We start from the raw sequence: 15,401 nt of genomic DNA, 5'->3' as shown, positions 1-15,401 counted from the left end.
AGGATGTACCAAGAAGGGGATTTTTTCCAAGCTGTTACTTAACTGATATTAGCATTTGAAGGCACATAAGGCCTGACCTTTAATCCTGTGTGTAGACTAGCTGATCTGCTTACTTGAATGCCTCATTGTAATGATGCAGAATGGCAAGGATTGCATCAGACCAGAGAGAAATCTTCTGTCACCAGAACTTGCCTATTTAGGTGTGTGGCTGTGTGGGCCCATCCCACACATAACATCTGCAAACTCAGAGCTTTTTGGGTGCACCTCCCTGATCTCTCCTCCAGCTCCTGTCCAAAATGGCATTAATCAGTGAGTTACCCTCCAAAGCTCAAGCCTTGCTCTATGAGCTGATAGGGAGTAACCCCACAGTGACAAAGGACAGCCCTGACTTGTGATCTTTCCCAAAAGTTTAAGTGCTCCTTGTTACACATGGACTTCTTGCCATTCACTTCCCTGTGGTGGTTAATTAGTTTGATGGGACCTTAGTGGAAGAGGTTCACGTGAAGAGTTGAAGCCAAGAATGTAGAAGGAAAACTGAAGAGTCCTGGAAAGCAGAACAGGGTTTGTGGAGCAACCAAGTGTATATGTGGTACTGTGCAAAGTCCCAGAGTGTCTTCTGTCTAAACTGGTAGCATACTTCAGAATAAATATTGAAGTCACAGCTGTTGTGAGAGGCTCTGAAGGTGTCAGCCATGCAGGAGGGTGAGCTGAGAAATCCTTTCACTAGGTGGGACCTACACAAAGCTCTGCTGCAGTCTCTAAAGGGGCCAAGGAGGAAGCTGCAGAGGGACTCTTGGTTGCAGTGACAGGACAAGGAGTAATGGGGATAAACTGAAAGAGGGAAATTTAGATTAGATATAAGGCAGTTTTCCCAAAGAGGGTGGTGAGACACTGCCCCAGGTTGCCCAGGGAGGCTGTGGCTGCCCCAACCCTGGCAGTGTTCACAGCCAGGTTGGATGAGCCTTGAGCAACCTGCTCTGGTGGGAGGTGTCCCTGCCCAGGGCAGGGGTTGGGGCTGGATCATCTCTAAGGTCCATTCCAACTCCTTAACATTCTGTGAGTTTTCTTGTAACGCACATTCAGCATTTGTGTATTTTCTGCCATGTGCTTGCAGCATCAGCTCAGGGAGAGGACTGAAGTTATGAGATCTGCTACATCAGAAAACCAGCTTGCAACTGCTTTTTGTCAAAGAGAGCACTTGGTCAGGCTTGCAGGGGTGGTGGGGCTTTGCCCCAACATGTGTTCACAAGGATACCAACACAAACACAAAATGTTAATGCTGTGGTGTTCTCTAGTGGTGAGTGACAGCTCCAGACACCAGGATGGCATGTTCCTGTGCCAGCAGCCTGTGGAAAGCTCTTCTGACGTAGCCAGCCCACTTGGCAACAGAGCTGTGGCTGGCCCACAGTGCCTGATGACTCAGTTAAGTCCTGGAGTTGTTATTGCAGTGGAAGAAGTCGTTCTGTTCCTTAATTCCTTTTGTGCAGCCCATGGATCAGTTGGATGGTATCCTGCCAAGGCCTGTAGTTAGTAGAAATTATAACACAAAAATCTTTTGGGGCTGGGCAAGTCGTGACTGTAGGTTCTGCGTGGGAGCTGATGGTCCAGGAAGGTTTTCTTTTTCTTTCTTTCTCATAAGAAAGTCTACCAGCAGTTCAAAATAGAGTTTCCTTGGTTATTGCTCAGCAGAGCAGCTGGAGGCCCTTGCTGCCAGCCCACCCACATGAGCAGGACAGGGCACACACGCCTCCATCCTTTATTTCCCCTTGGTGATTTATCATGTGCTCTCATTACCCAGGAAACTCGATCCGCAGAGCTCTTGTCTTCCAGTTTTGGTGGCACACTTGTGCCAGGAGCCTATGGCTTTGTCCTCCTCACTCATCTTCTCTCTCTCAGCCCATTGCTCTTAGGTTTGTTGTGTTTGGGCAGGGATAGGGCTCATGTGCTGCTGCTTGGGAAACCAAGGTCTAAACAGGGGCAGAAGTGGTTTTATTTTGCATCTGGTTTGGTTTTTGGTTGGACAGCATGATAAATGTGAGTGGCAGTTGTGCCAAAAATCTGCCTGGAGGGTTAATGTCTGTAAGGTGGACAAATACATAACTTGTGGGAGAGTCTGTTGTGCTCCAGGAGTTTGTACAAATGCACTTGTGCTGCACAGAGATTGTGGTGGTTTCCCTTAATCATGATTACATCAAAGTTGAGTTTTGGACAGTTTTCAGAGACACAGAGTTGTTTATCCCTAATGCAAAATGAGTTGTGTTGGACAGATAACAGTGTTGTGCCTGACTCTGCATCTCTGCCTCTTCCCTGAATTATTTCACCTGAAATGCACTTGTTTATTATTCAGAGCACTAGGAGCCATGCAGCCCTCTGATTTTTCTTGCTTAAAGGTATCAGATTTCTTGTTCCAAGCATTCATCTGATCACAAAAATCCTAATGCAACACGAGGTTGAACAAGGCGCTGAAAACCATCCTTCAGGTTATTTCTCTCAGAAGTTGACACATTCAACGTTGGAGGCAAAGTTGCAGGAAAAGACCATGAAGATGTTGCAGCTCCTTTACTAGTGAGGTGGGATTTGGCATACTCAGGAGTGAGGTCTGTTGGAGAGATTCCTTCCCTGGGCTCAGTGCTGGCGCTTGGGCTGTTTGGTGCTGGGTGTTTGAGGATTCGCTGGCCTCTAGTGGTGATGCTGGGGAGAAGCTACCAGAAGTGGCTGTATTTAGCTCTGTGCACTAAAAGGAAGCTAATCTTACAAAACGTTTTCATTTTGAACACTGTTTGCTCCTGAAATAGTTAAAGGAGGTCTTGGGCTCCTGTGCATTAAGTCCCTGAATTCTTGCAGGGTTTTAGACCCCTTAGGTAGTTACAGTGTCTACACTGAGAATGGCTGATTTTTAGATCAAGCCAAGCAAAATTGTATGGAACTAGAGTGAAAAATAAAAATGAAGCTTAGTCTTACAAAGCAGCCAGAATTTAATCTCGTCCTTAGATGAATTATAGAATCGTAGAAAGGCTTTGGTTGGAAGGAACCTTAAAGACCATCCAGTTGCACCCTCTGCCATGGGCAGGGACACCTTCCACCAGCCCAGGTTGCTCCAAGTCCCATCCAACCTGACCTGGAACACTTCCAGGGATGGGACAGCCACAGCTTCTCTGGGCAACCTGTGCCAGTGCCTCAGCACCCTCTCATTTGAAACTGATTGTACAAAATGACTTGAAACTGTTCTCTAAATTTATACATGACATACATCAATTTTTCTATCATTCATACAGCATTTCTGTGTCTGTAAAGAGATTCGTAAGTTGACTGCACACCTGAATTCCTAGGGCAGCCCCCTTTGCACCCAGTGATCTCCTGGCACTGGCAGTGTACCTTCCTGCTCCCTGGTTTCCTCTGCTTTGGGGCTCCTTGGCAGTGGAATCTGTCTGTGTGCTACACTTGTTCCTGTTCTTTCCTTTCCCAGACATGGAGAAAACTTGTTAGTAGTGAGAGCCACAATGTCATATGTTGCTCAGGACTGGGAGATTGATTTCAAAATAAATTTTAAAAGATCAGGACTGGGAGCCAAACAAGGTCGATTGTGGTTAGCTTTTGGGGCGTTTTTGATTTTGGTTTGAGGTTTGGTTGCTGTAATGGCTGTGGCTACATGAAGATGCTGAAGATTCTTGTCTGTCCCAATTTGATCAAATAGATTCCCTACCAAAAGATGCTAGTAAGCCCTTCTCAATTAAATGCCCGTCCCTTGTAATTTTTCCTTCCCTTCTTTTCAAGCCTGCCTTCCTTGATCCCCTTCTTCCTTCCTATATCTCTCTATCCTTAGCCTCAAATAATCCACTTTATTAAGATTTAGAGTGCATTCAGGGCCCTACCCCTCTGAACCACAGTTCTGAGGAGAAAAGATTAAGTTTTCATAGAGCTCTTGTTTTTTTCTCTTCATTATATTTCAGCCTTTGACAAAGACATTTGCATTCATCTGGGGTATTGCCATTTTTGTGAGTCGTGCTATAGGTAAATAAGTATTCATAGCATACCTTGTGTTCCTCACAGGTGGCTCCCAGGATTGCCATTTCCTAGTGCTGCAACGAGCCCTGCTAAGCACAGAGTGCAGCTTTGGTTCTCATCTGGCTGCAGAACAGCAAAAGCAAAGCAAAGCAGGTGATTAATGGCACATGCTAACGCCTCTGGCATTGTGGTTTTCTGTTGGCAGATGTGAAAGGACCACCTACACACAGACTGTCCTGTGGCCAGTCCCCCTACACTGAGATGACAACATGGGAGAGGAAATTCTGTATCCTGACAGACAGCCAGCTGGTCCTGCTCAACAGGGAGAAAGAGGTGAGAGCAGCTCATCTTGGCCATTTGGGGTTTGCCTTTTTGGCCTTTATTGGTAAAATGAGAATGCAACTTTGTTCATCTCCCCTTTATTTTGTTCACAAGTCTAGTAAATCTGTGAAAGGAGGGAAAAGGGGAGCTAAGCTAACCTGTGGGTGGATGGTGTGCTGTACACAGTTACAGTCCAGCTTGTCCAGATGCCAGTTGCATGGAAGAGGTGACAGCAAACTGTGTGCACACTTAGGAAGAAGTTTTCCCTGTGAGGGAGGTTGCCCAGGGAGGCTGTGGCTGCCCCAACCCTGGCAGTGTTCACAGCCAGGTTGGATGAGCCTTGAGCAACCTGCTCTGGTGGGAGGTGTCCCTGCCCAGGGCAGGGGTTGGGCTGGATCATCTCTAAGGTCCATTCCAACTCCTTAACATTCTGTGATTCTATGAAACTCCCTCCTGGAGTTTTACGGCCTGTATTTGTCTGCCACTACATCTCCCCACATTACTGCTGCTTTTAATGGTAGTTAAAGCCAGCACAGCTATGGAAACCTTTCTCCTTACATCAGTGCAGGTGTAAAGGTAGGGAAAAGTGCAGGAAAGGTAGGGAAGAAGGGGTTTGTTTGTGTCTGTATTGGGGTGCTAGGCAGAGGAGCAGCAGTGTTGGCAGTCACCCTTGCTGCAGTCACGAGGTAAATGATTTGAGACAGACAGGTACCCTCACTCTCACTAAATGCAGCAGGGGAGATGGGGAGCCCCTTGGCATGAGTACTCCAAACTACTGCAGTGTAGTATGCACTCTGCTGTAGTGCTGCAATGACCCTGTGTGTGCTATGGGTGTAGATGTAGCAGGTGGAACTTGGCATTGTGCCTCACCGTGAAGGTGGTGTCAGTAGGGTTAGAACAGATGTGGTTTAGGTGATGGAAACAGAAAAAACACATGCTGCTAATTCCCTTCTCCTAGACTGCTCCATGACACTTTTTTTCTGTGATATTTGATGTCTACAGAGTCTCATGCATACCTGAGCTTTAAATGCATTTGCTAATGCTCCTGGTTGCCTTTGTTTAATTATTCCACTGTATATTTACCTTACTTAAAAATAAATACTTCAGGGGGAGCTAGAAAATAAGGGTATTTGTTAATTAATGGAATGGATCTTATTGCATGTAAATACTCACAAATTTGAATCTAATACCATAGTTAGACATCTGGAGATGACCTGAATTTTTGTGGTTTTTCTTGGTTCTTTTGAAGCTTCTGTGTTTGGCTGTTACAAGCAGAGAGTGAGGGACCTGTTCCTAGTGTAGCACTAAATAGTACTCAGCTGTGCTCAGGTTTATTTACAAGGCATGATATATTCCCTTGCACAGAGAGAGTAGGAGGAAATGGTTTAGAGAAGGATTTGAGTTATTAGAAGGCACAACATGAATGCTAATGCGTAGGAGAGGTGATCAAATGCAGGGGAAATGGAAAACTCATTTAATGATAGTTGTTTACTCTGTAATTCTTTTTCTAGTCTGACAGGACTGTCACCTGAGGAATTGAAATATATACTGAAGAAACTTAGGGAGATGTGAGAATCATTCTTAAAACTGTAGCATACCAGCACAGCTGGGCCAAAAAGATGAATCCCCCCTCAGCTCAGGAGGGACATTGAGGTGCTGGAGCAGGTCCAGAGAAGAGCAACGAGGCTGTGAAGGGACAGAGCACAAGTGCCGAGTGCTCAGGCATTGGAATGTGCTGCCCAGGGAGGTGGTGGATTCCCCATCCCTGGAGGTTTTCAAGCTGAGACTGGATGTGGCACTTAGTGCCATGGGCTAGGGACCACGGGAGGGTTGGACTTGGTGATCTATCTTCTCTTCTCAAACCTGGTTGATTCTATGATTCTATGATCTCATTAAAGGAATGTAATTGAAAACAGCACTGGCTCATATCACAAATAATTAACTGAAGGTGGTAATCATGCACTTAGGGCTTCTTAATTTCTCCTACCACAGACAGTTTGATGAGAGTAAGATGAGTCTTTTACTTAGATCCTGAGGGGTAAATGTGGGAAGTCTGATGTATCACTGTTGATTCTATGATTCTATGATCTCATTAAAGGAATGTAATTGAAAACAGCACTGGCTCATATCACAAATAATTAACTGAAGGTGGTAATCATGCACTTAGGGCTTCTTAATTTCTCCTACCACAGACAGTTTGATGAGAGTAAGATGAGTCTTTTACTTAGATCCTGAGGGGTAAATGTGGGAAGTCTGATGTATCACTGATGTGTTAAGTTATTATATACTATATATGAGTACAACTTTTTGTCAGAAGCTGAGGAAATTCACTATCAGGCTATAGAGAGCCTGAGGTTTAAGTACAGCAATAACCCCAAGAAATCAAGCAGGAGTATAAATCCTTGCAGTGTGTTCTCAAAGGAGTCTTCCTGTGCTACCACCAGGAGAAATGGCTTGTTTTGGGAAATGCTGCCTGCAGATGGGCCAAGCAGACTTGCCTTTGGTGCAGGTGTGACTCCACATGCTGCTAATGTGATTTGTTTTAGGAGCTTGTAGCTGGAGTCAGATTTGCCAGTCTGATTTCAAGTAGTTTGTGGCTACTGTGAAGTGAAAGGAAAAAGGGAACTCCTTGCAGAGTCATGAGTAGGAAAATAAAGGGTTGGTTCAGCACCTGAGTCTGTACACACAGCAGTGTAGGCTGTCCCTTATAGAAACACAGAGCACGTAGAACTGCTGGTTCAGGGAGAGACACAGAGCTGATACCTTGGATTTACACCTCCTGATTTTTCTGAAATAGAAGTATCCCCTTGCAGCTTTCAGGAGGGAGGGAAGGAGAGGCAATGCAGTGAAATTTTTCTTGGCGAGTCACTCAGAGTTGCAAGTTCTGCTCTCTGAAATGTGATCTAGAAGTGAGAGTGCACAAAGGCCTAAGGCAGCAGTGGGGAGAGATGCTTGTTAAGAGCATAATGATGGAAAAGTATGTAGGAGGGGAATCATAAAAAGCCCCTAGGTGGGACCACAGGTACAGGGAGCCTAAGTGAAAGACCAGGTGAATGAGGAAGAGGGAGGTTACTTAAAGAGGAAAATTGAAGATTATGTTTAGAGTAAAATTATTGGAGAGGTGATACTGGAGGAGGTGCTTTTTTAACTCAAAACAAGGTGATATTCCACAGGAGCTGGAGAGGTTCCTGCTTTGAGTATGGTAATTGCTGCCAGAGTGGGGAGGTCAGAATTTCTTTGGGCTGCTGAAGAGCATCTTGGAAACAATATGAGGGACAAAACAATACCCAACAGTAAGCAAGAGGGTGTGGGGGAAGAAGGAAGAGATGTTAACAGCAGAGATGAGGCACTTGTACCATGGAAAGGCTGGTGTCATCAGAAAGGTGTAAGTCTGGAGCATCTCATTTTATTCTCTGTGCATCTGCTTTGTTACTTCATGGAGTAAACACCCAAGAAGCTTAGTCTGTGTGAAACTGAAAGGGAGCAGAAATGTGGAGTGTTTACAGTACTGTGTAAAATCATTCTGCATGTATGTGTCCAAATTTAAAGCAGGAAATCATATACGAAATGCAAACAGGTCAGTGAAAGAGTTCTTAAATGTCAGGTAGAATGCTAAGTTTGGTTTCTTCCACTTAATGCTGCTAAAATACAGCATTATGAATTGCACAGATTTTTAAGACCGAAGGAACAGCTCAGAAATAGAGTAGTAAAGAAAACTTCTCCCATAACATCCCACCAGTATGGATTTAATGTCAAGGCAGTTTGACTAGAGTATGTGCAAGAGAGATTTCGTGCTGTGCCAGAACAAGAGTAGGTTGGAAATCAGAGACATTTTGAGGTACAACTTGATCCAAAAATATCTGTAATTACATAGACAAAAATAGTCTGGCAGTATCACCTTGTGCAGTGTAGGAAAATATTAATTACTTGACACCTTGTCAGCTGTATAAAATGAGAAGAGGTGAGACTGAAGAATGAAAAGTATTAATGAAAGGAAGAGATTTATGCCCAAAAAGTAAGTAGAGAAAATGAATCCCTGTAGGAACATGAGAGGTGACTTAGCAAATAAGGAATCCTGAGTGACACATGTGCAATTACTATAACATATCCTGGTGTGATTATGTTTAACAGCATCTTCTAAGACCAGGAGAACAGGTCTAGATTGATGTATGTAACAATCAGGTATTTTTTCTACAAGGAAGATAGTTTCCCACTATCAGGAGGGTGTAGATGTTTTCATCTCCTCCTCGAACCTGTTCCATAGGGTGGGAGCTGTGAAGCTACAGTAGAAGTGTCTGCAAAATCAGTGCCATTTGAACAGGGAAAGGGAATGAGTTCATGGAGAATTGTTCAGCTAGGCAATGCCTTGCACAGCACTTTGCTGAGGGATGTGACAAATGGCTGCATCTGGGTTTGGGCTGGTTTTTAGTTAGTGTTTGTCAGTAACTTGGCTGTGGTCCTGCAGGATGTTTTGGTCTTGTGCTTCTTGGAAATGAAGATGAACAACACTTTTCACTGTGTTCAACTCTTCCTTTCCCCTCCCTGCACCCAAACCTCATCTTTCTTCTTGGATTTAGAGGTGGTTTTAATCAAGCGCAAAGGATAGCAAAGACCTACATTCATTATGGCAAGATTTTATTACTTACTGGTGCTGGTGCCAGAGGCCCAGAGGCTATCTGGGATCTGTTTTCCTACTCTTCCATCTCCTGTGACTGACACCAGCTCGACAGCAATGATCCCAAGGGAAAGCAGCACACACTGAGATGTGTGGAGCATCAAGAGAAGCTCTTGAGAAACACCCATGGCTGTTCTCAAAGGACTTGTCACGTTTGGGTCTTACAGCAAATACATTTTACCTGTGAACAGGAGTTTGTCAAAGCTGAACCCAGTGGTAAGAAAAGATTTGCCTCAGTTCCCCAATGAATTTAATTATTTATTTCCCCAAAGCCCAGAGAAATGCTTGCTGTCAACAATTTTTAAGTGGATTTCTGTGTCAAAATTTTAGTCAGCTTCTGACTTTCTGGGGGAAGGTAAACATTAAAATGAATTATTTAACTGCGTTGCTGACATGATTCCAAACTTCCTGACTTGAAAAATCTTATCTGCAATGAAGAAACTTTTTTCCCCTAATTTCTTTCTTAAAGGGACACTCAGTTTACTTTTGAGGGGCATTAAATGCTTGTAAAACTGTTCCTCCTATTTCTCTGAACTCTCATCACCATCAAATTACTAGAAATCCCCAATAAAGGCTTTTTATACTCAAAAATCATGTTCAGTGGCAGGTGAGCTGGGATGCTGTTCAAGGATTTAGGGTCTGAGCTCTGAGCCTGTCCTTGTTAAATTGTGCAGTTTGTCAGGGAAATGTATGACCTGTGATGAAAACTGTTAAAACTGACAAAATAATCAGCATTTGGATTGTCCTTGTGTACCTTTTTGTCCTAGAGTTACACTGCTCAGAGCCCAGCTCAGAACCAGCAGCTTCAGCATGTCAGCTCAGGGTCACCCAATTCCCAGGTTGGTGAAGTCTCAGCAGAGCAAAGAACAGAATGACAAAGCTGGATAGGAAAAGAAAAAGAGCTGAAAGCCTGAATTGCCATCAGAGTCCTGACTCTGCACGACTGTGCCATTCCCTTTGATCCTTCACTGAACTGCTTGCTGGAGTGGCAGGGGCTGGAGGAGTGTTGGGAAGTTTGCAGATGTCTGGCTTGGTCTTTACACAGTATTTATTCATGCACTTGCTTGTGTTTTGGTGCCACCTGATCCAAGAATGCTTTTGACTGACCACAGAGCAGTTTATACACCTGTTTAAAACATATCCAGCCCCAGGAGAGATGCACAGCTGCTGACCAAGCTCATTTTGCATCTGCACAAAGCTGGTCTCAGGCTAAGTGATAAATACTGGTCCTGAAGTCTTGGAGTTAGTTCTTTCTCCAAAGGAAATCGGGAGAGGCGGAACAGGCAGTGAAGTAGAAGAGAGTTTAAAAGGGAATAAGATTAAATGGAGCCTCCAGATGAGAACTAAAAATCTGATCTATGAACTTGACTGAAGGAATGTGGCATAAACTAACTAAATTGATCTCTCTTTAACTTCCTGATGTGCTTTTGCACAGATTGTGCAGCGAAGGAGCTGCTGTAAAAGTCTCCCAGCAAAGACAATAGCCTGAACAGAATAAGCACTGAGAGTTTGGGAAATATGTTTTGAAAAATGAGCACTGTTTGAAGGAGACAAATAGATCAACTTGGTAATAAATAGCATTAAAAATGACCTTAAGAGAATGCTAAGTGTTTAGAAGTCAGGAAATGCCAGAACTAGTTTGTGAGAGCCATTGTAGTGCAAGCCTGGTTTAAAATAGTGCAGTGTCTTGTACATCTTTTACAGCCTTCAGTAGAAATGAATGATATCTTTTTGTTTGCTATTAATACTCGTTTTTCAGAGATGATGGAAGAGATGAGCAGCACAGGAGATAGGACAGGGGGTTCTCTTCCTTTAGCTGCAAGCTGTCTTTTACATTGCTATGTGAAAAGAAATGGCCATACTGCATGTGTTGGAGTTGTACTCTTGAAGCTCAAGTCCCCATCAAAAGTGCACTGAGATGTTTTGGGTCTGTCTCCAGCCCCTGGGTGCTGAATCTCCCTCATCCCTGAGGTTTCTTCCAGCTGTTGAATATAAGAGCTTAAGGTGGCCCCACCAGGCTACAGATTCCACATATGGTAACAGACACCAGACCAACAGCTTTAGGGATAAAAGTTTGCCTCCAAACAAGGTTGTGGTAACAAGCATTAGATTAAATAAAAACTTCTCACTGTCAGGGTGGTCAGGCATTGGGATGGGTTGCTCAGGGTGGAGGTGGTTGAATCACCATCCCTGGAGGGGTTTAAGGGGCACCTGGCAATATGGTTTAGTGGTTTAGGGGTTACAGCAGTGGATGGTTGAACTTGATGATCTTAAAGGTTTCTTCCAACCTCAATGATTCTATAATTCTAGCACAGATGAATACTATGATTACCTGGGTGGTTACAGCAAGAAATGCAGTGACTCAGGGGCACAATTGTCCAGGTTGAAACATCCACAAATCCATTAATTCACCAATACTGAGCCAGATGATTATCTGATCATGCAAAGACTTGCAAAACCATTGTCATAGCTGTGATGCTGAGGCAGACCAGCAGGAAGCAGGGCATGGCTTCCTTGGACAAGTGGCTGGGGACAGCGAGCAGGCTCAGGGAGGGGGCAGAGCATGGATGTCTTCCTCCCTGAGGAATTGGGCTCTTTGTCTTTGGGTGATGCTTTCTGCAGCCTGGGGCTGTCTGCACCACACTGGTAGCTGTCTGGAGTTTTATTTTTCCAAAGCTTTGCATGTAGCCATCTGACCAGCAGCCTCTGCCTGTCTTTCCCAGCATGGAAGCAGGCAAGGCTGGGTACCCATGGCTCTGGCTTTGGGGAACCAGTTTTGGAAGGCAGGCCTGCCTGCTTAGTCAGGTGGCTGGGCTGGGTTGAGGCTTGGTACCTGTGGAGCACAGCTTGCTGCACACCTGCTGTGGGTTACATGTGCTCCACACCACTTCCTTGGGGAATCTCTGGAATTTGATGGGGTAAGGCCAGAAATGCCAAACTGTGCTGGGGAGTTATTCCCAGATGAATAGAAAATGAGATTTCTTATCAAGATGAGGTTTCTTAAGATGGCCCTGTCAGGGGAGGGTTAGATTGGATATTAGGAAGAGATTTTTTTAGGGAGAGAGTGCTCAGGCATTGGAATGTGCTGCCCAGGGAGGTGGTGGATTCCCCATCCCTGGAGGTTTTCAAGCTGAGACTGGATGTGGCACTTAGTGCCATGGTCTGGTGACCACGGTAGGGTTGGACTGGGTGATCTTTGAGGTCTCTTCCAGGCTGGTTGATTCTATGGTTCTATGATGAGCAGCGTGGCCCGGTGGCAGGTTAACAGCTGTTGGCATCCTCTCTCTGCAGGTGCCCACGGATGGGATCGCGGAGCCGCAGGATGCTTCCCGCGGGCGCTGCCTGCGCCGCACAGTGAGTGTCCCCTCCGAGGGGCAGTTTCCCGAGTACCCGGCAGAGGGGACCGCCCAGCTAGGTAAGGACACCCCTTGGGCACCAGGGATCTGGTGGATTGGATTCATCTGAACGTAGGAGCTGTTCAGTGCACAGCTGCAGGCTGTACCCCCTGGCAGAGCAGCCTGCTGGGGTGGGTGGAGGTCTTCCATCCCAGGCTGGCTTTGTGTCCAACACAATGACTGCCAAACACCAGGGTTTGTCCAAACATCAGTGAGAGTGTTCTGGGATGGCAGAGAAGCAATGGCTGTGCTGCACACAGGAATCATAGAATATTAAGGGGTTGGGATAGAGTTTAGGGATCACCCAGCCCCAACCCCTGCCCTGGGCAGGGACACCTCCCACCAGAGCAGGTTGCTCAAGGCTCATCCAACCTGGCCGTGAACACTGCCAGGGTTGGGGCAGCCACAGCCTCCCTGGGCAACCTGGGACAGTGTCTCACCACCCTCACAGGGAAAACTTCTTCCTGATATCTAATCTAAATTTCCCTATTTCAATTTGCACCCATTGCCCCGTGTCCTGTAAGGAACTTTTGTCTCTGTTTGTAAACTTCCTAGCCAGCCCTGGGGTTTACAGCTCAGCTCTGTCAGTAGGAATACAGCTTTTGGAGATAGCTGTAAGTGGTTTGTGCTGGTTTAGGACTGTTAGGTGGTTATGTGTTACCTCAGCTCTGAAATTTCCTTTGCTTCATATTTTCATAACAAGCACTGAATAACAGGTTTTTCTCTAACTTGCCTCATGCCTGTTCAGGGTGCAGTTCCTAAAAGAACCAACCACCTGCCTGCTGTTGGCTATAATTATCCATGTTGAAATTTAGGGGAAGCAAAAGAAAGGGCAGGTATTAAAAATGACAGAAAATACTCTGTTGCAGTGGTTTCCCAAGCCCAGGTTTGGCCCAGTTCCCCCTCTTTATTCCACCCTACCTGTGGTTGCATAAAGAGCATCATTCCAGCTCTTTACAGAAAAAGAAAAAGAAAAAAGCAGCAACCATACAAAAGTGAGCTCTTCTCTCTCTTCACAACCTATGCAAGAAGCTTTCCTTGGCATAGGCTGATAGGTTCTAGGAGCTATTCTTCCCTAGTTGAGCTGTGAAAAATATCATTCCTGGGAGAGAGTGAATTATGAGGAAAAAACATGCATCTCTAAACAGTAAAGCAGCTTTGATATCTGCTATCAAAGGTGAAGAGTGGGTGAGGAGTTTTTCATTTCACAGCCTCAGCTGGTTGGTTTTTTTCCCAAGATTTTTATTCTGTGAGTATATTGCACACAAGTAAGTAAAATCCAACTCTTGTGGATAGTTAATTAGCACATTGCAGCTGTAATATTTATTTGTACTTGTCAGTAGCACTATCTACCTCTTCCTTATTTGAAGAAGGCAGATAGGGTTCTCATCTTGATTTATTTCTTTGATTCCTGGATTGAAAGTCTGAAAAGAAAGAGGACAAAGCTGAGGATTTAAGAGGGAAAGCTGCAAAATACTTTGGGATGAGTGACATAAACAGAACCCTGATATTGTCTGTGGCATTTCAAATGCACCTCTTGGTTTTCAGTATGAACAAATAATCATTCTTGTTTGCAGCTAAAATCAGTATTAAACATGTTTGCACAGTGTTACAGGCAAAGTGCTTGCTCAAGGTGTGTGGCTGGTGGGGTGAATGAAGGATTGTATTGCAACCAGTCTGCACTAGGCAGTGAATATTATTTGCAGCTTCACAAGCTAGAAATGGTGGATTTAAATGCCTTCTTGTTTGATACCATGTGCAAAAAAACCCACCATGGAAGAGCTTCTAGACTTGACTGCTCATTTTTCTTGAATGGCCAGATAGGGAATGGATGACTCTGCTTTTGGGTATCTGCTTACTAGGTGTTTTGTTCCAGTTTAATGTGCAAGTGGCATCTTGTAGCCTGTTATTTGATGTATGCCTGACAAGAATGTATTAAAAATACGAGCGAGATCTCCATGGACATATCCATGTGAGAGCTGCAACTGTAGTGAATACAGATATCACAAAGTTAGTAGCTAAAGTAAGTGGGCATGCAGTGGGAGGGGAAAGTTGAGCAATGCTCATACTGTGAGGATGGATGAGGGTAAGTGGGAGAGAAGGTTATATATAATCTCTGATTGCAGTGCCCTAGGTAGTTTCCTTGTTTCCACATCCTGGTTAGAAATGTCTCTTGTCATGACTACAGAACTCCTGCTAGTGGGAAAAAGTGGGTTGATAGCAAGCAGTGGGAATAGCTTTGTGTCGAGATGCTGAGCCAGGGGACACATCAGTGAAGGAAACCATTGAACATCTTTTTGCAGAGAAAGAAACAGATGGTGGCAGCCAGAACCTATCACAAGCAGTGCTGATAACAACTGCACTAAAATAGCTTTGGAATGGACACCAAAAGCTGAAAGGCACAGCAGAGGCAGCTTGAATATCTAGTAGAGAAATTGCTGTGCAGAGCTGATAAGAATATCTAGCTTGTCGTAGGGAAGCATGTGGATAACATGGCAACTGCAGGCATTGCATCTTAGGATGCTATCTGAAGTTACTCCTTGTAACTGAAAGTGGCATTTCCTTTTTTTCCCCCCTGAGTAAGGTTGCCATACTTCTCATGTGGTTTGCTGGTTAATAGTACCAAAAAGAAAAAGACAAGGGGAGGAATTGGTTAATGAAGCTCTATTTCATCTGTAGCAATAAAGTTCTAGCTGGTATGAGAATCTCTTTGTTAGAGGAGCAACTGGAACAGCATGTGTTCTTCCAGGGCTCTGCATAATCAGCAGGAGTACCCATCTCACAAATTTCTGTGGCATTCTTTGTAGCATTATGCAAACATCCTTGTAGCACCATTCCTAGGAAGTGTGTGGGAGAGGAACTACCCACGTTACAGCTGAGAAGTTGAAGCAAGAGATGTGTAGCTCTCCAGAGGTCAGCATGAAGTCAAGTGTGCTTCACCCAAGGGCTGCTGTAGTCATTCTTGCCCTCTCTTTCCTTTCTCACCCTTGCTGCAGGGTTGGCTC

General features: G+C 44.8%; 1 protein-coding gene across 1 annotated transcript in view; it reads left to right on the top strand.

The window, feature by feature from the left end:
• Window positions 1-15,401, top strand: part of RASAL2 (RAS protein activator like 2) — a 104,281-nt gene that overhangs the window by 20,551 nt on the left and 68,329 nt on the right. Inside the window, 2 exon segments of the mRNA XM_009083063.1 lie at window positions 4,211-4,338; window positions 12,293-12,416. Of these exon segments, the coding sequence (XP_009081311.1) occupies window positions 4,211-4,338; window positions 12,293-12,416 (252 nt within the window).

This window comes from Acanthisitta chloris, unplaced genomic scaffold (assembly GCF_000695815.1).
Source record: "Acanthisitta chloris isolate BGI_N310 unplaced genomic scaffold, ASM69581v1 scaffold13029, whole genome shotgun sequence".
Classification (NCBI taxonomy): domain Eukaryota; kingdom Metazoa; phylum Chordata; class Aves; order Passeriformes; family Acanthisittidae; genus Acanthisitta; species Acanthisitta chloris.
The sequence above is the reverse complement of the archived record's forward strand: the minus strand, read 5'-3'. Positions and strand labels throughout refer to the sequence as shown.